Genomic DNA, 18,999 nt, shown 5'->3' on the forward strand with positions numbered 1-18,999 from the left:
CACTGGGCTGGCCCACCCCGGCCATTCTTGTCTTGCTGTGCGGCCTTAGACAGCTGCTGGGCTCTGGGCCAGAACCCGCTGCACTTCAGAGGTAGGTGAGGAATCGCTCCCTCCCGCCCAGGAGAAACAGTCCGCAGAGCATGTGTGATCTTTGTGCTGTGTAGGGCCCTATGGAAACCCCAGGGGCTATTATGACTCTCGAGATAACTTTTGTGCTGTACAAAGATTGAGGGTGAAACGCCCTCCCGTGCAGGGAGCCCAGGCAGAGCTGGACACAGAATAGGGTGACTAGCTGTCCCGCTTTTATAGGGACAGTCCTGATGTTCCAGGCTTTTCCTCATATAGGCACCTGTTACCCCCCCCTCCCTTGCCCTAATTTTTCACACTAGCAATCTGGTCACCCTTAAACAGAACCCAGGCGTCCTCGTTCCCAGTACGCCCCCTCCCACCCTCGACAGCAGGAAGAGAACCCAGGTGTCCCGGCTCCCAGTGCCCCTCCCACCCTCGACAGCAGGGAGAGAACCCAGGCGTCCCGGCTCCCAGTGCCCCCCCCCCCCGAGGGCAGGGAGAGAACCCAGGCGTCCCGGCTCCCAGTGCCCCCCCCACGAGGGCAGGGAGAGAACCCAGGCGTCCCGGCTCCCAGGGCCACCCCCGAAGGTAGGGAGAGAACCCAGGCGTCCCGGCTCCCAGTGCCCCCCCACCCCCCGAGGGCAGGGAGAGAACCCAGGCGTCCCGGCTCCCAGTTCCGGCCCCCCCCAACCCCGAGGGGAGGGAGAGAACCCAGGCGTCCGGCCCCGCAGCCAGCATCTCCCTACACACCCCCGACCTCCGCCGGAGGGGGGGGGGGGGCGGCTGCGTGGCGCCCGCCGCGGCGCGCCTGCGCAGAGCCGCCGTGGCGCGGGCGCAGCGGACTACACTTCCCAGGATGCGCGGCGCGCCTGCGCGTGGGCCGCCCCGGGCGGGCGGCGGGGGGGGGCGCGCGCTCCCGCGCGGTGATGGCGGTGCGTGGACGCGCGGCGGCGGCGGCAGCAATGGCCGCTGTGGATCGGCGGCTGCCGAGCCTCGATGACTTCGCGGGGCAGAGCTGGAGCGCCTGGGTGGAGAGGGCGGGGCCGCCCGCCGAGCCAGGTGAGGGGCCGCGCGCGCCGCCGGGGCGGGGCCGGCGGGCGGGGGCCCGGGGCGGGGAGCGGGGCAGCTGCCGCCGCCGTCCGGCTCCTCTCCCCCGCCCGGCCGCCCGCTCGCCCGCCCCGAACAAAGGCGCCGCGGGGTCCTAGCGCCGCCCGCGCCGGCCGCGCCGCCGGGTCCTAGCGCCGCGGGGTCCCCGCGTCCCTTCTGAGCACCCCGCAATCCCCGGGCCCGCTGGATGCCCCAACCCCGCGGGTCCCCTGCCATCCCGTGGCTGCCCCCCACGCACCCGTGATCCCTGATGCGGGTTCTGAGCGCGTGTCGTTTCCTGACCCCACTGGATCCCCTGCGACCTCTGATCCCTTTTGTGAGATCCGTTCTGTGCATGCTGTGACCCCCAGCGCTGCCCGATCCCCTTGGATCCCTTCTGTGCATCCGGGGCGCCCCCTGACCCCTGGCCTCGCGGCATCCCCCAGGGTCTCTGCATCTTGATCCACTGAATCCTGCTGTGATCCTTGAGAGCCCTGATCCTTTCTCTGGACCCTGACGGCGTGGATTCCTGATCTCACTGGATGTTCTCTGTGACCCCTGCTTGCCTGACCTCCTCTGTGGCCCCTGAACACAGATTCACCCCGTGAACCAAAAAAAAACAACGAGGAGTCCGGTGGCACCTTAAAGACTAACCGATTTATTGGGGCATAAGCTTTCGTGGGTAAAAATCCCACTTCTTGAGATGCATGGAGATCCTTCTCACCCATTGCTGCCCAGCAGATCCCACCAAGACACTTGTCCTCAGCTCCCTAGCCACCCTGATCCTCTGCGCTCTGTGAGGCCTGTCTTATTGCCCCGCTGTCCCTTGCACCCATCACTTGTGCCCCCACACCAGCCTTGATTCCTCACAAACCCATGCCCTCAAGGCTCCTTGCTCCTGGTGTCTCCTCTCGCTGCCCTGTCACCCCCTGAACTTTTCACTTGACTCCCTGAATCTGTCCGCCTCCATCTCCATGCCCCCTGATTTTTCCCTGACCCCCCCCCACATTGTCCCTGACCTTTGAACCCCCAGCATGGTATGCCCTGAAACTGATCTCTCAACCCCACCCCAGAGTCTCTCATGGTCCTCTGATTTGATTCTCCCTGGATCTTCTCCTCCACTGGATTCCCCACCAGACCTGAACTTGATCATGTTCCCCTTGCACCAGGATCCTGACCTTTGTCCTCCCTGAACATGGTCCCTGAGCCTTACCAAGCCTGATCTCCTCCTGCCACACCCCCATCCTGCTCCAACCCCTGCTGCCCCCAGCCTGCACCTCTGCACCCTCAACTCCTGCATCCTGCCTCTGTTGCGCTTGCTCCAGCCACTTCACCATCCCTCTGAGCCCTCTTTCATCCCATGCTGCTCTTCACTCCCATGTTGCTCGCGCCCCTCTGCCCTCTTTCCCCAGGGAGATGGAGCTGATAGCTGTCTCTTGAGACTTTTGCCCTTGAAATCCCAGGAGTCGTTCAGAAGCATCATCATTTGAGGGGCGGATAATTTGATTTCTCCAGCACAGTCTGAGGCTGGACTCTGGAAAGGCCCTGGAAGTGGGGGAGCGGAGGACGGTGGAGCTGTCCCTGGTGACGCTTCTTACATTGTGGAGCGGTGTCCCTTCCCCCTCCATTATCTTTCCCTTGCACTAGATGTAGTTAGAGCATCGTGCTTCCTGATCTACTTAGGGCTCCGGCAGAGTTTGCATAATGACTCCTGTGTTTTCAGGGATTTATAGCTGGGCTGTGAAGCAAATTCCCTTTGCAGACAAGTTCACACTGTCGGCTAAGTTCTTTCCCTGTAGATTGAAAATGGTACAGCAATAAGAGCTGGAGAAAGCCTTGTTAATTCGTATCTCATGTCTCCTCCTGGTAGGGTGCAGGGCAGGACTCTCCCTACAGTGTGTTTGTCAGGGTTTGTCCTGGCTGGTCTGAACTAACTCACACTGTGGCGTTTAATATCCATGCAACTTTTTGCAAGTTGTTGCTTTATAAAAATATGAAGTTTCCCTTCTCGAGGCTGTTCGTTTCTGGGAGCCTGTTGGCATTTTCTCCCTGAGTTTGGGCCGTGGATTTGCCCTGGTTGGCTTTAATTTCTAGGATCATTTTCAAATCTACTTTTTAAAAAGCATTGGCTGGGTTTAGTGCCAGAGAGAAATGACAGCGCTGGGAGAAGGGTGGATGCTTTACTGTCTCATTGATGCCTGCATCAAAACGCAGCCCCATCCTGCGAACCGCTGGTTCGTGAGAGTCGGTCCGTGTTTTGAGCTCTGTCTGCAGCGAGTGCAGGCTGTGGTGTCCGACTATCGGATGCAGAGGGAGCATGGCTGAGTGAAGAAAGCAAGGCCCTGGATGTCAGGACTTCTGAACCTGGCTCTGCTGTTGTGTGATCGTGGGCAGATTCACCTCTTCAGGCCCAGTTTCCCATGGGGCTTGTTGAGGTTTCATTGTGCGGGGATGCCTGGGTGAAACTTGTTAGAGAAGGGTGCAGTGTGGGGGAGAGGATTGTGAATCTTGTTGTTGTGTGTAGTACGGTAGCATTGTCAGGACCCTGTGTGCTGAGGGCTGCCTGGACATACACTAAGAGGCAGTTCTTGCCCTGAAGCATGTACAGTCGACCTAGCCCAGCTAGACAAAGGGTGGGTGAATGGAAGAACCGTCTGCCCCATCTCATGGGGGGAACTGAGGCATGGAGAGATTAAGTGACTCGCTCGGAATCACACAGGGAGCCTTTGGGGAGCAGGGGAGTAACCCAGATCTCCTGAGTCTCAGTCTGGTGCTTTAGCCACACGACCACCAGTTTTGGAGCTGCAATAACCAGGTGCATCAACTCCAACCTGTGCGACCGCAGTGGATTCTCTTTCTGTCCCTAAAGCCCCAGCTCTCTTCCCCGCTAGACATTCCCAGCCAGCCCTGCTTGCATTCAGACAGCACCATGGGGCTGATTCGAAGGGATACTTGGAATCCTGGAGCTGGTGTGTTTGCACCTTGCACCCCATTGTGTTTGCAGGGCGCTGCTCGATCGGCTGGTCTATGGCACAACCCCAAGGTGTCCATGGGAACCGGAACGGGAGGAGGGAGTGGTGGGACGCTACTCATGCCCACATGTCCCCCTCTCTCTGATCCCTCTGATCCTCTCCACCTTTCTTCCCAGCTGCTGGCCCCCATCCATTTACCTTTCCTTTGTGGCTGCTGTCCCATTCCCCCGTCCCTCGGTGCACAGGGGTAGAACTGGGAGTGATACCAAGGGTCAGAGTGGGTTCTCCATCACTCGCAATTTATAAATCAAGAGGGGATGGCTCTCTCAGAGCTCTGCTGTAGGGATGGTTTGGGGGCAGGTCTCTGGGGGTCAGGCTGGATGGTCACATGCTCCCTTCTGGCATTGGAATCTATGAGCTCAAGGAAAGGAAAATGTCCCAACATGTGGAATCTGCTGGATCTCCCGCACCCTCTGAAGATCCACTTGGCTGGGGGATCATGTCCCAGGTGTGGTGGGGGCAGTCCCAGAGCTCAGGTCTCTTCAAGCAGGTCTGGGCTAAGCCCTGGAAGTGACTCTGATCTCCAGCCGCCCTGGCTGAGCACATTGGCTGCCGAGATGGTCAGTGGGGAAAGAGCGAGCCCTTCGGAAATGGGCTATACCAACCTGGAAAAAGACGGAATAAGAGTGTCCCCAAAGGGAGCTCTTCCAGAATAGTACTGCCCTTGGAATTCACGTTAATCTGAAATAACTTCCCCATGCAGACAATCCTTGAGTCCTGCAGGATCCGCTAGGGCGAGCAGAGAGTTTGTCATGCTTTGCAGGGAAAGGAGCTGTGCTAAAGGCCCTTCACAGAACCAGATAAAGACCCTTCTCTGCCCTGGGGCCGCACCCTGGTTCCACCCCCACCTGTCGTGTGGCAAACAGCCCACTGATGGTGCTGTTTGCATCTTCTGCTTGATTCAGGGAGGCCAAGCGGGAGAGTCCCTGGGACCAAGGCCCTGCACCTTGTTAATTGGCTGATTCTTAGGGCTCCTCAGTCTGTTGGTAGCTTGGCGACCTGCCATCCTCCCACTTTGCAAGCAATTAACCCCCCTGTCAGCCTGTAGGGAGCAGGCTCTCTTGGCTTCTGGGTTAGGGGGCTCTGGGGTTCGGGGAAAGGTCCTGACTGTTACTGATGGGGCTGATTGTCTCTAGCAGGGTCTGAGGTGGAGGAGAGCAGCAAGAACGGCAGCAAGAAAGTGGATGCGATGACACTCATTAAGGAAGGTAAGAGCTTGTCCGGCTCCTTCCAGCTCAGGGAGCTGCCCAATTCTGTAGTGAGCATGATCTGTTCCTTTGGTGTGAGGGGAAGGTGCCCAGCTCTGGCCAAGGCTCTTGTTATCTGTGAGTGCCAGGGGTGGGGGGTGGTTAGCACAGGAGCTATTGTGAATTTGGCATCAGCAGATAACTTTGTGGCCCTGCTCATGGGTTGAGGCTCTCAGCATCACTTCCCTTGGCCTGGGCCGTTCAGACCTGTCTGGCCCTCTCGGAGGAGAGAGCTGCTAAATAGTCCTGGTCCTCGTCGCGGCAGCTCCTCTTGGCTGTGCAAACCACGTCCCCTTTGGGTGGAGCTGGTCAGGGAGAAATGGGCTTCAGTGCACAGAGCAAACGCGGGGCAGACTTCAGCCCAGGCTGCGCCTCTGGCCTCGCTCGCTGTGGAGCTCTGCAGAGCTGGCCTGGAGCCCAAGCACAGAACATGGCTGTTGGGGGCTGTGCTCGTCTGGGATCCCCACATCCCTTGCAAGGTTGGTGTAGCTCCAGTACTCCTGGCCTGACTGATCCCCAGCTTCACCTGGCAGCCTGGGGCCTCGATCTGGCTTGCTGCGAGGGAGGCTCCCGCAGATATTGAAAGCTGGCCCAGTGCTCTGTGATCCCCCCTAGCATCACACCAGGCAGTCCTGTGATCCGAGTGGATGAGCCCCAGAAACCCAGCGTAGCCCTAAGTCAGTCGCTTTGGCCCAGTCGCTCTCAGGGTGGGGCAGTGTGGGGGCCACAGGATGTCCCCCAGTTTAAGGCTTGAGAGGCAGAGGTTTTGGAGCCCCTGGCGAGGCCCTTCTCTCTGGATCGTCTGTGCAGCGCACCCATAAACCGGACGCCAAGGTGCCCTTAGCCCCAGCATCCGCACAGGTGGCAGCTGCCCCTCCTCTGTGCTAGCCTGCCCTGAGGGGCCTTCTCCAGGACTGAGTGGGGAGGTCAGGCTCCATGACCCATTTGACCTTTGGCCTCTGCTGAAACTGCCCGGAGGGGGCCCCACTCGTGGTGGCAGCAGCTGCTTTGTGTCCAGTGAGATCTGAGACCCGCCACGCTCATTGCACACAGGCCGTGAACAGCCATTGACTGGCAGCAGCGCTGAGCTGGGCTGGGTTTGAGCTGGAGCCCCTGTAGTCTCCCTTTGGGGAGGGGGGAAGTGACTGTCCATTTGCATTGGGTACAAAGTTGGGTTTCCTTAGGCGTGTCTTTTGGCCTGGCCAGCCACAGCCCCACAAGGCCGCAGGGGGCCCTTCGTGGCCTCTCCCTTACCGCTCTATCTCTTGCCCTGGCAGACATGTCTATCTTTGGGCACTGCCCCGCCCACGACGAGTTCTACCTGGTGGTGTGTAACCACTGTAGCCAAGTGGTCAAGCCTCAAGCCTTTCAGAAGCACTGCGGTAAGCCGATTGAATGTCCGGGGTGAGGTCAGCAGCCGGGCCCCTTCCGCGCCAGCCGGCAATGGGGACCTGGTTCTATTCTTCTCCCCCGCGTTCTCTGGGCCCTCAGGTGCCGACCCAAAGCGGCTCTGGAATGACAGTTCGGCTGGTGTCGTGGCCACAGCCGCTGTGTTCCTGATTGAGCCGGGGTTGCGTGGGTCTGGAGGGAAGACTCTGCCTCCTCCGTCTGCCGTGAGAAGAGAAATGCTGCAGAGGCAGCGGTGTGGGGCTGTGCAGGAAGCTGCAGACCACTGAGGCCACCCATCGGCCGCACTTGGTCTTGTTTTGCGACACGTATGTACCCTTCGCCCTGGCCCCGCAGCCCTAATGCGGCCTGGTGTGGAGGGGCAGCCCCGGGGGGTGAAGGTCTAGGAGAGGAGTCCCCCGCACTCACTGTGCAGCCGCGGCTCCTGCCCTGTGGGGCTGGGCCTGGCTCCCTGCTCTGGGCATCGTGACTGGGTGTAGGGGGTCGCAACATCACTCAGGTTTGGCCCGGCCACCCCACCACCTTCGAATGAGTGGCATTGCGAACCTGCGCATGCCTGTGAGAGAGGGGCAGCTGGGCCAAACCTGAGTGACACTGTGACCCCCGTGCCAGGCTGCAACTCCTGTGGCAAGCCAGGCCTGGCCCCATGGGACCAGGAGCTGCCACTATGGGGAGAGTGTGGGGAGGGCTTGCTCTCTGGGCTGGGAGAATTGTATGTTTGCCTAGGCCTTGGCAACCCACTTAGATCCTTCCCATGACTCTCCGTTCGGTCAGGACCCGCCATTTGGGAAAAGCTCTTTCAGGGGACCTTCAAAAGCATCCGTGAGTAATTAGCTGGCAACTTGTTTCCCAACCCAGCTGTCGTCCTCTTTACTCTCGTGACCGACACAATCCCACCGGCTCCTTCGCAGCAGGAGCTGCCTGCTGCTGGGAGGCCCCCGGCAATCAGCGGCAGGGTGGGAGAGCGGAGGAGCTACCTCTGGCATCCTGGAAAGGACAGTGGGGAGAAGAGCAGCACAGGGAGCCATGTTCCTGGGGTGGGCAGAGCAAGGGGTGCTTGGCTGCTCTGCCTAGTCTGGTTCTGGTGCTGAGCATGGTTCTCCGGGGGCCCGCAGGAAGGTGGAGTGGAGCAGCGTTGAAGGGTCTGATAGCTGTCAGCACGTGTTGGACCTGCTGGGGTCTGTTGCGCTGGCTTCCAAACACATGGTTTTGCATGCAGAGGTGACGTACAGGGCAGTTCAGGCTGGTAGAGTGAGGGGACTGCATGTTGGGCTGAGCACAGGTCCGGGAGCCAGGACTCCTGGGTTCTTAGCCAGTACTGCTGCTAAATTCAGACAAGCAGGCTGGAGATGGGAAAAGTGGCAGTGCCCAGGCTACACCCCAGGCCAGCTTCATGGTTCTGTTAAAATGATCAGCAGTGAGATGACTGTTGCTGTTTCAGTTGTCGTCATTAGCCTTCAGAGTGAACAACACGCTGAGATGAATGAGGCCTTTCCTATGGGGCTGGTTTGGCTTCAGACTCAGGCAGCCTTTGCAGCCCCACTCCCTCGGGGTGTTGGAGGGCAATGAGGGCTGCCCCGCTCCTCTGATGGGCAGGGCCTCATGTGAGCGCATCACTGACAGAGCCTCCACCTCCCCCACAGAAAGACGGCACGGACCTCTCAGCAAGCTCTATGCCCAGAAGTGCCAGGCGGTCAATGGGCAGCCCCCTGCCTGCGGGGGCCACAGCAGCGCCAAGGCCTCGCGGGACAAGTCGCAGAGCTCCCGCAGCCGGGCCCAGCACCTGCCCGAGAGGCCGGACAAGGCGCAGAAAGATAACCTCTGGTGAGTGGAACAGGGGAAGGGGGAGCCTGCTCTCACGTAGGGAGCGGGGTGGGCTCAACACAGAGGGGTTGAGTGGAGCCTGGCTCCACTTTCATGTGGGTGTGGGGGACCCTGTGCTCCTCTGATGTGAGAAGGATTGGGGGGCAGCCCCACTCTGGGGAGAGTGCACCTCCTCTCCTGTGTGGGGAGGAGGAAGGGGGCAATGGAGAGAGACATGGGGGGAGGGGCAATAGGTGAAGCCACACCTGGCTCATACCTGGGGGAATGGGGGAGCCCCACTCAGATATGGGTGGAGGAGGTCATGGGGAGCCCCACTGCACTCTGACATGGGAGGAGGGGCTGCAGGGAAACCCCTGCTGGCTCTGACGTGGGGAGGGGGATGAAGGGAGACAGTGGAGGGAACCTGACCTCCCCGATGTGCTGGGAAAGGGGGGGCCCCACCCCACTTTGTGGGGCTCGGGAGATGCGCTGTTCCGGCTGTGTGGCAGGGTCTCGATGGAGACTGCGCCTTTGCCCCCGGCTGCCTGGGCCTCAGTGGACAGGCGTTTCCAGAGCAGGGTGTCGTCTCCATCTGCATGCGCCAGGGCTCGCTCACCCGCACTGCGCTCAGGAGGGATGGCTTTTCCAGCCCGATGGTCCCCTCCGAGGACAGGCATGAGGGAATGAGGGACCTGCACTGTCTCAGCCAGCCTCGGCCCTGCCAGTGCCTGCCACCTCCCGTTTAGCCCAGCCACCGTGGCTGGTCGGACTGGTGTCTGTGTGCGACGCAGGGGTAGCCCAAGGTATGTGGCAGGCCGGAGCACACGTGACCGCAAGGCTGGTGGGCAGCAGGCCCAGTCCAGGGACTCAGAAGGGGAGCCCAGAGTCCAGGTTTCACAAGCCCAAAGCACCTGCCCCAGGATGTGGCTTGGGGGCTGGGACCTGGCCCAGACAGGCCTCAGTCACCCTCTGCTGCTGGGGAGGTTTGCAGCTGCCGCTAGTGCATTCCCTGGCTGAGCTCTCGGAGCCTGTCCCTTCTCCTTCCAGTTTGTTCATGCCAGTGGTGAACCTGGAGAAGATTTCCAGCCTTCCCAAACCGGATGGACATGGCATCAAGGTGCCCCCGAAGGCTGCTGCTGCTTCTGCCCCCGGGCAGCCACCCGCCAGCTCCAAAGAGCCCATGGGGAAGCTGTCCCTGACATTGTCGCCCAAAGAGCCGCTTGTGCCAGCCAAGGCAGGAGTCGACTCCGTTGTGCCCGCCGATGGCCTGGACAGGAAACCAGAGAGCACCTCTGCCTCGGGGGAGAAGGAGCCGGGCACCACCAAACCGCCTCCCAAATCCCACAAGAAGATGGCGCGTGAGTCCTGCTATTCCTCCTTTGCTGCCCAGTGGGAGTGATGCTGAATCAGGCCAAGGTGACAGCTCGACAGGGCATTTGGGTGGTGGCGACTCAGCAGCCCTGTGCGATGACGCAGCTGCGTGGCTCAGCACTGGTTGCCAGCCATGATCGCTTAGCAGCTCAATTCAGCCTCTCTCCTTGGGCGAGTGGGCCGGCCTCCTCTCTGTCCCATGGTGGGAGCAGGGATCCTGGCATTTCCTTTTCTCTCCTGCCACACATGCACCTTCCCAGCCCAAGGAGTGCTCCCCTGATTGGAGCCCAAAAGAGTGAGAAGGCCACTAACCAGATCCTGGGACTCATCTGGTGCCTGTATAGACCTAAAGAGCTGCACACAGCTAGGGGGCTGTCCGGTGGGTACCGTGAGAGAGAGCCTTGGGCCAGTGCCTCAAACCTAGAACTGGGAGTCAGGCCAGCTGTGACCTAGTCCCCTGCCACTGACCCACTGGGCGGACTTGGGCAAGTCACTTAAATGCTCAGTGCCTTGGTTTCCCCGTCTGGCCAGTGAGAATAACCCTGGAGATTGTGAGGCCAAAGGAGCTGTTTGCAGTGTTCAGAGATCCTTGCATGGAAGGGGTTGCATATCTTTGCACCTCCTGCACTGGCCCAATGCTGCTTTTGTCTCGGTTCGGGATGTTTCAATCCACCCCGGCAAGCCCATGGAAACCTTTCCATTTCTGCTCTGGTTAGTAAGCCCACATCCCCACCTTGCTTTATAATAACAGACCCTAAGTACTGGGCCTCATTTCTTGGGGGTAAGGTTTTATATAGCACCTACTGCAATTGTTCCTGAGCTCTGCCCAACCTCAAAGAGCATGAAAGCTGGTGATGACAGTGTTCCTTTAAAACAGAGGCAAGAAGCAAGATTTTCCTTTTCGAAATGGCGAGAACCTCCCAGCACAAAGCCTGTTCCAACAGTCAACCAAAGCTCCAGGCCAAACGCAGGGATCTTAGGAAGTTTGGTGAAGACGCTAAAGAGCAGGGCAAGCCCAGGGGATCCAGCCAGGCCCTGTCACCACTGCTTTCCCCTCATGCATCTCAGCTCTGTCTTTCTGCCCTGCAGGGAAGGAGTGTGATTTGAACAGGCAGTGTGGAGTTGTGAATCCTGACACCAAAAAGATCTGCACCCGGCTGCTGACCTGCAAGGTACTGTCATGTGTGAGATTGTTTCCTGGTAGAACAGTAGGAGGCGGGGTGAGTTCCTGTCCCCCTACATCCCAGCTGGAGGAAGGGCTCTGCAAGAGGCCCCAGGCTGACGAGCCCCCTGGGGAAGAGAAGCGTTTGGTTGCATGGCTATAAAGTGCCACCTTGTGAAGGTCTAATCCAGTGGTTCTCAACCTGTTTACCGTTGTGGGTTGCACATGCCGCTCTTTGTGTTATGTGGGCCACATCCACACAATACATACAATACACACATCCATGCAGTACTAGGTGTGCGGCCCAGAGGACATGGGCCGCAACTGTGCACTGACTGGGCTTCAAGCAGCCGCAGGCCACAGATTGAGAGCCACTGCTCTAGCCTGTTGGAGGAGAGGGGGTGAGAGATTCGTGCTGACTGGCTCTAGGAGGCCCCCATGGACTAGAGACACCGCTTCATCTCATGGCTCAGCAACATGCATGCAGACAGGGAAATGTGGAGCCTCAGGCCTGTCCCCCCGGGAAGCCCAGGAGAATCTCCACTAGCTGAATTAGTAAGAGGGTCTGTAGCTCCTGCGAGCCTCTAGGCAGTAGAGGGGGAGGTCCCCCGGGGGTCTGATAGCATCCTGTGGTGAGCCCAGGCTGTGACGCTCTCCCCTCCTGCCCTCATCACAGATTCACTCCGTGCACCAGCGCCGCGAAGTGCAGGGCCGGGCGAAGGACTTTGACGTCTTGGTGGCGGAGCTGAAGGCCAGTTCCAGGAAGGGGGAATCCCCCAAGGAGAAGAGCCCAGTGAGGAAGGAAGTGCTTCCTGACCGACTCTCCCAGGAAGCCTCCTCCGGAGCGCAGACCTCGTTGGTTCTACCCAGCACTTCCCCTTGCCGAGCAAAGCAGCCCCACTCCCTCTGTGCACTTCCCAGGTAACACAGCAGCAGGGAACCTCGGGTTTGCCTCCAGCTACCACCTGTGTGTGTCAGTCCAGGCAGACTCCCCCACCCTGGCGTAGGAGGGGGTGCTGTGCAGGCACCTCTCCGGGGCTGGCTTCTCCCACCTTCCCCGTGCAGAGATCCCAGCAGAACCAGGCCCCAGTGGGGACAGTCTGCCTTTTCCAGCAGTGCCGTTGACACACAGATCCCCCCTGGCCTAGCCCCATCCCTCTGCAGGCCCCCAGAGACGGCAGCTCTCACTCCTCCGCCTCTCCTTGGGTTCAGGTCCAGGGTTTCCTCAGAGAGCGACCCGGAGGAGCCGTCCACAACCTGTGGCGACAGAGAGCCCGGGCTCTACCCCTTCCCCATGCCCAAGGGCAGTAGCCGGGGATCCAGCGAGGAGAGTGAGGAGGACGTGGCCGAGGAATCCCACAGGCTGGACTGTCATTATGCAACACGGCCACCACGGCCTCAGGCGGTGAGTGCTTGGCGTGAGGTGAGGTGGGTCTCTGCCCCTCTCTGGGCGGAGACCAGTGCCCCCTGGTGGCACTGGGGACAATGACCTGTTCAGTGATTCTCAGGCCTGTTTGTCAGCATCCTGCTCCCACGGAGCTGCTTGGATCTCAGAATCCAGCTGGCACCCATGCGGAGTTGCCACATTTGGGGCTGGAAAGGAGATAGGAGGTTGGGGATGCAGCCAACAGTCCGTCCTCTCTGCCATGCTGTGGGCTGGGCTCCTGACCCATGGCAGGGTGCCGCTATGTGGTTTACAGGGGTCTCGGCCTCCCTGATGGCTCTCTCCCCCTCCTCTCTTAATTCCAACCAGTTCTGCACCTTTGGAAGCCGCTTGGTCAGCCCCGGGTGTTACGTGTTCAACCGACGGCTGGACCGGTTCTGCTCGGCCCTCAGCTCCATGCTGGAGAGACACCTCAGCTCACACATGTGGAAGTGAGTGTCCCGCTGGGGGAGGCAGCGCCTGGGCCAGAGTGGGGCGGGAGTGTGGGAGGAAATTGTTCCCGGCTCACATGTTGAGATAAGAGACTGGCCAAGTGGCACCTGCCCCTGCTGAGCTCCTGGGAGAGTTGCGTTTCCCTGTGGTGGGGACAGCCCAGGGCTGGGTTGGACAGTTGGCAGTTCCCAGTCCAGCCACTCCCCTCCCCAGTCGGCTTCCAGAGGGTGGGTGAGCATCAGCACCTCTGCCCCCCAGCCTTGGCCTAGCGCCTTGGTTGCATTGGGTGCAATTGGCCTTCAGTCTGTTGGGAAGCCCACGCAGACACGTGTGGGCAGAGAAAACGCATGGTAAGATCTCCAGCCGTTCATGGGGGAAGCTCACCCTATGTGCATGAGGGGGTGTCGTGACCCCATTATTGTAACCCAGGCCAGGGGAGCTGTGGCAGGCTGCGAGGAAGTCCTGGGGGACTCAAGGAAGCGCTGAGGAGGCAGTTTTCAGGAAGGGAGGTCAGCTGATGTGTCAATCACTTTTGTTCCTTTCGGCCTTGCTAAATTTAGAGGGTGGCTTCTATTTCAGTCTGTACGGTAATGCCTGCCCCAGCCCCCCTTCCCTATTGCCCGCAGTGGGAGTGGCAGGTGGGGTCCCTCCATGCCCTTCAGGGCATCCAGGGCAGCAAGAGAGGATGGCTATTGTGAGCAGAACCCCAAATAGAGCGGTAGCCTGTTAAGAGGTTACAGCAGGCACTGGGGAGCCAGGACACCTGCGTTCAGTCACTGATTTACTGAGTGACCTGAGCCAGCCCCAGTGCCTCAGTTTCCCCATCTATATAACAGGGGTGACGTCCCCAGTCTGTCGGGGGGGCTGAGGCTGGGCTAGCGTTCGGAATGTGCTTTGAGATCTCAGCAGCAGAGAGTATTAAGTGCAGGGTCCTTATAAAGTGCTTTGTCAGGAACGTAAATAATTCCTATTAACCTTTATCAGGCTGGTTAACACCTCCCTGGCCTGTTCCTACCCCACCCCCCAAATCCCCGCCACCTGCAGTGACTCTCAGTCCCAGCTTCCCCCAGCAGGTGGGGCTGCAGCAAGGGCTTGAAGCACAGCCCTGATAGACAGGCGCATGGGAGAGACAGCCGGGGATCAGAGGGGGAGGAAACAGCGAGGCTGGGGGTCAGAGTAGGGACGAGATGGTTGGGGACGAGAGGAGGAAGCATTTTGGGATTGGAAGGGCAAGGGGGCCAGTGGAGAGGTGGGACATGGCCTGGGATCAGATGGGGGAGGCGGCAGCCTGGGGTTGGATGGGGGAAGGGCAGGTGGGTGGGGAGTGGGGGAGGCAGCCTGGGATCTGATGGGTGAGGGGGCTGGCAGGGGTTGGAGACAGCCTGGGATTGGATAGGAGAAGGGCAGGTGGATGGAGTGTGGGGGGAGAATGTCTGGGACTGGGTGGGGGAGAGGCCAGAGATTGGATAGGGGCAGGGCAGGTGGGTGGGATGTGGGGGGAGAATATCTGGGACTGGGTGGGGGAGAGGCCAGAGATTGGATAGGGGCAGGGCAGGTGGGTGGGATGTGGGGGGAGAATGTCTGGGACTGGATGGGGGAGAGGCCAGAGATTGGATAAGGGCAGGGCCGGTGGGTGGGGAGTACTGGGAGACAGCCTGGGATCGGATGTGGGAGGGGGCTGGCAGGCGCTGGAGATCAGATGGGGGAAGGGCAGGGGGTGAGGATGCAGGTGAGTGGGGATGCAGGGACATGGCCCGGGTTGAGATGAGGGAAGGGTAGGTGGGTGAGATGCGGGGGACACAGCCTGGGAACAGATGAGGGAGAGGTTGGGGGAGGAGATTAGGGGACATGGCCTGGGAACAGATGGGGGAGAGGTGGAGGGCGGAAAATGGGGGGAGACGACCTGGGATCAGATGGGGGAAGGACAGGTGGAAGGGGATGGGATGGGAAGAACCCGGGATCAGATGGGGGAAAGGTGTGGGGTGGGGATGCAGGGGCATGGCCCAGGATGAGATGGGGGAAGGGTAGGTGGGTGAGATGCGGGGGACACAGCCTGAGATCAGATGTGGGAGAGGTCAGGGGAGGGGATGAGGGAACATAGCTTTGGAACAGACGGGGGAAGAGTAGGTGGATGAGATGGGGGAACACAACCTGGGATCAGATTGGGGAGAGGTCGGGGGAGTGGATGAGGGACACAGCCTGGGATCAGATGGGGTGAGAGTTGTGCGGTGTTGTTTAAATAAGCTGCCGCCCCTCCCCCAACTTTTCTGATTCTGCTTCTGCTTCATTGGCCTCACCAGGAAGATCCCTCCAGCCGCAGACCCCCAGCTGCACCCAGCCCCGTCGCCCGCCGGCCCGGGCTCCTCCACATCCGGCACTTCCCAGACCAGCAGCTCCTCACTGGCATGCAGCCTTCCCCACGGCGCCCCCGGGAGGACCTCCTTGTCCTGCACAGCGACGACCGCCAGGGAGAACCGCGGCCACCCCAGCCTGAGCTACACGGTGGGCTCGCCCCCTGCTGCGGCCGCCTGCAGCCAGTCGGACTGCACGGGCGGGAGCCAGTCCATCACCTCCCCACTCCCGGCCAACACCCCCTCGCCATCCTTCAGCAAGTTGCCTTCTACCAAGGCCAGCAAGTCCTCCAAAGCCAAGGAGCCGACGGGCAGCGCGGAGCCAGAGGCCTCGGCCCGAAAGCGCAAGCAGCCTCTGGGTGCTGCTACCGGCCCCCCGTACAAACGGACCTGCCTCCTGGACCCGGGCAAGGGCAAGGTGGCCGGCTGCCAGGTCCCCCACCCGCCTGCAAAGACCAAACCCTCCCTGGGCTCCCCCTCCGCCGCCTCCCTCAACGGCGCCATCTCACCAGGCTCCAGAGTCAAGCGGGCCAGCCACCTGGACTGCAGGGCTCCCGGCCACCCTCAAGTCAAAGCCTCCCAGCTGGAGAACCGGGGCTCCCCCCTGAACGGGCCGAAAGCGCTACAGGCAAATTGCCTCTCGGAGGAGGAGGCCAAGAAGCGCAAGAACACTGCCACCTACTGCAGGCCGGTGAAGGCCAAGCACCCCGCCGCCACCTCCGACTCGGGCTGCGCTGTGCGGAGGAAGAAGGCTGTTGCCTCGCTGGGCTTCGAGGAGAAGCGGAACGCACTGAAGGTACATGTCTCCCCCCCACTCCCCTGCCGCTGTGCACCCCCACTGCAGGCTGATCCTCCTGCCCTGTCCACCTGGGTCTCCCCCTGCTGCTCTGTCGTCCACCCCACAGCATTTCTTTTCCCACAGTCCCCCTCCCCATCCTCTTTGGCTGCGTCCTGGGACCCGCGGAGCCTTCCCAGATGGACCTCATGGTTCATGGGGCCCCTCTGAGCTCTGGGGGACTGGACCAGGCTGCAGGGGTCTGAGCAGAGCAGCCCCAGGGAGTGGCTGCCACAGGATGGGAGCCTCTGCTCTGGGGCAGTGCCTGGCAAGCAGGCTCCTTGAAGCCCAGCTGGCTGGCAACTCATCCCTTGGCCACTAGACAGTGCAGATCCCCAGCATGAGACGGGTTAATAGGACTGTGGTTATGTGCAAAGTGGTCTGTATTCCAAGCACTCTTCGGAGATGTCACGTCCCCAGCGGGTGGCACTGTTGGGAGTTGGCTGGGGGTGCCCACAGTGCTCCCTCCCAGCAGGGGCTTAGGCTAAGGACAGCCAGGAGGACATGCTTTTCCCAGTAGGAGGTGCTGTGGGACTGAGGCAGGGGCCTTGCCTTGTGGGAGCTCACAGTACTGCAGGGAATGGTCCTGGGCTGGGGCTGGCTGTTGGGAAGGACTGTGGCCTCTCCTAACAGGAGGCATGCAGGTCACGGCTGGTATGTGTTGGGTACACGATCGGTACCCCCAGGTCTGTGGGACTGTGGGGTGAGAACAGGGCTGATCAGCTGCTGAACTCTGCCAAGAAACAGTTCCTGTTCCCACCTCTGCCCCAGACTCGCTGCATGAATTGCTTCCCCTCTCTGGGCCTCAGTTTCCCCATCTGTAAAATGGGGAGAATGATCTTAAACCTGCTTCTCAGGGGCTGTGAGCTATGATGTGCTGTTCTGCTCTGAAAGGTGAAAAACATCCCCTCTGTACTCAGCCGACCTGCTTTCTGGCTGTGTCCGTCACAGCTGCTGGCTTCTTGGTGTTATTACGTTTCTACTGCTTGTGACTCCCATTAGCCCTGCAGGGCAGAGTCTATTCCTGTTAGCCCTGTGGGGCCGGCCTGGCCACCGGAAAGAGTCTATTCCTTTTTGTGCATCAATAGAATCAGCCAGTGACCTCTGTGGAAACCCACTGGGGTTAACTTGGCCTGTCGAACCTTTATTACTGATATGTGCAACAAAGACAGAGCCCAGCTGGATTCTCAGGTCTCCTGGGGAAGTTTGTGGGGGAGGGAATCACCTTTTTGTGGGAGGGGGCACATTCGCTGGGAAGTCGCAGATCTTAACAAGGGCCACGCGATGCCATTTCCAGCAGCACAGGGCATGCTGCACTTCTCAGAAGGGCTCTGGCACTGAGAGCTCTTATTCAGCTATTCAGATGCAAACACAAGGGTGTGCTTTTATTATAAGTAGACACCAATTAGACACAGCCCTTGGGCTTCTGACAAGTCGCCCTCGTCCCTGAGCCCCTGCGGCAGAGAAACACTGGCCCTCTGCACTCGTGTGTTCTGCTCCTTTGTTCCTCTGTGCTGACCCCTGTCCTCTTGTCTCCTTGCAGTCGAAAGCGCATTAACAAGCAAGTGCCTGTGCAGTGCAGACGGAGCCATTGGTCCTGAGGACTGGGCGGCCCTGGGTCGGATTCAGAGGCCACTGCTTTTTATAACTTTATATTATTTTTTTTAAAAGAAAAAAAACTCTATAAAAATACCTCAAGACTCTTTTCCTGTTCTGTTGCTGCTAAAAAACCCGAACGAACAAAATCCCAAGGGGGAAAAAAATCCAGACGCAAACCCGATCCACACTGGGAGGAGGTTGGAAGCGGATGGACTGGACTGGAGGCAGCCACACAGCCGGGCTGGGATATTTATAAGAATTCTTATTGCTGCTTTTGTTTCTTTTTTTAAAAAAGAAAAATCAGTATTGAAAGGGTGGTGCGGCCTGTGGCTTTCAGCCTGGGGGAGGGGGTGGGGCAAGCGCCCCCTCCTGGCAGGGCTGGGAAGCGGATGTTCCAGCCAGCCACAGTTGGGGTGGATCCCTCTGCAGGCTGTGCCCTGACGTGCGTTTCGGTTGCACGTCATCGCCCATTGCTGCTAGTGCTTGGCCGATGCCTGGCCCATGGGTGGCTCCCCCTGCTGGCAGTCCCCTGGCCTGTAGGCACTTCTCTTCTCCCAAAGCTGTGTTTGGTGGCGCAGGCGTTTTCCTCCGGAATGGAGCTTATGTCAGGATCGTGCCATGTCCACACCAATCCCTTAGTGCAACGTCTTGGCTACTTCATGAGGCCTCTGTTTTTTCTGATTCCCTCTGCTGCTCATTGTGCCTGGCCCAATCTCTGCCTCAGTGCCCCCTTCCTGTTCTAACCCTGGGCAGCGACTGGCACCCAGTGGAGTGGTTGTGTGACAGACAGGAATACCCCACCCCGACGGGACAGCTCTGAACCGGCACCCATGTTCTTGTGTAACTCTCCTCCAGCCCATGTCTTCATTTGAGAAGATTAGTACCTTGCACTGTCCTTAGGACCAGAAGGGTGGCTTGAGCCAGTCATGGTGTGGCTGAGAATTGTAGCTGCTGCTTGGCCGATGCTGTGCTGGTCCAACTCCCCCCAGTGTATTATGATGAATTATTTGTTGTATTGGGCTAACGGCTCGAGGCCCCGATGGGCTGGGCATTGTACAAATCCATCGCTGGAGACAGTCCCTGCCCCAATTTCAACTAGACAAAGGGTGGGAAGGAAAACAGGTGCAGAGAAGGTAAAAGTGACTTGCCCAAGGTCATCCA

The 18,999-nt window shown here is 59.7% G+C and overlaps 1 protein-coding gene across 3 annotated transcripts; it reads left to right on the forward strand.

Annotated features, from left to right (window-relative positions):
* Positions 1–992: 992 nt before the first annotated feature.
* Positions 993–18,105, forward strand: ATXN7L2 (ataxin 7 like 2). Of its 3 annotated transcripts, none has more exons than XM_084611395.1 (11): positions 993–1,128; positions 5,324–5,395; positions 6,712–6,816; positions 8,485–8,665; positions 9,692–10,002; positions 11,105–11,187; positions 11,854–12,098; positions 12,390–12,582; positions 12,931–13,052; positions 15,354–16,200; positions 17,783–18,105. In XM_084611395.1, exons 1-11 carry the CDS (start codon positions 996–998, stop codon positions 17,795–17,797), a joined length of 2,307 nt encoding a protein of 768 aa, XP_084467521.1. In that variant the 5' UTR covers positions 993–995; the 3' UTR covers positions 17,798–18,105. The 3 variants fall into 3 exon arrangements, with proteins under 3 accessions (XP_084467521.1, XP_084467522.1, XP_084467523.1); XM_084611396.1 differs by having other exon boundaries at positions 5,327–5,395; XM_084611397.1 differs by lacking the exon at positions 6,712–6,816.
* The last annotated feature ends 894 nt before the right edge of the window (positions 18,106–18,999 follow it).

Source organism: Lepidochelys olivacea, assembly GCF_965140295.1.
Source record: "Lepidochelys olivacea isolate rLepOli2 genome assembly, chromosome: 21".
In the NCBI taxonomy this organism is placed as follows: Eukaryota; Metazoa; Chordata; order Testudines; family Cheloniidae; genus Lepidochelys; species Lepidochelys olivacea.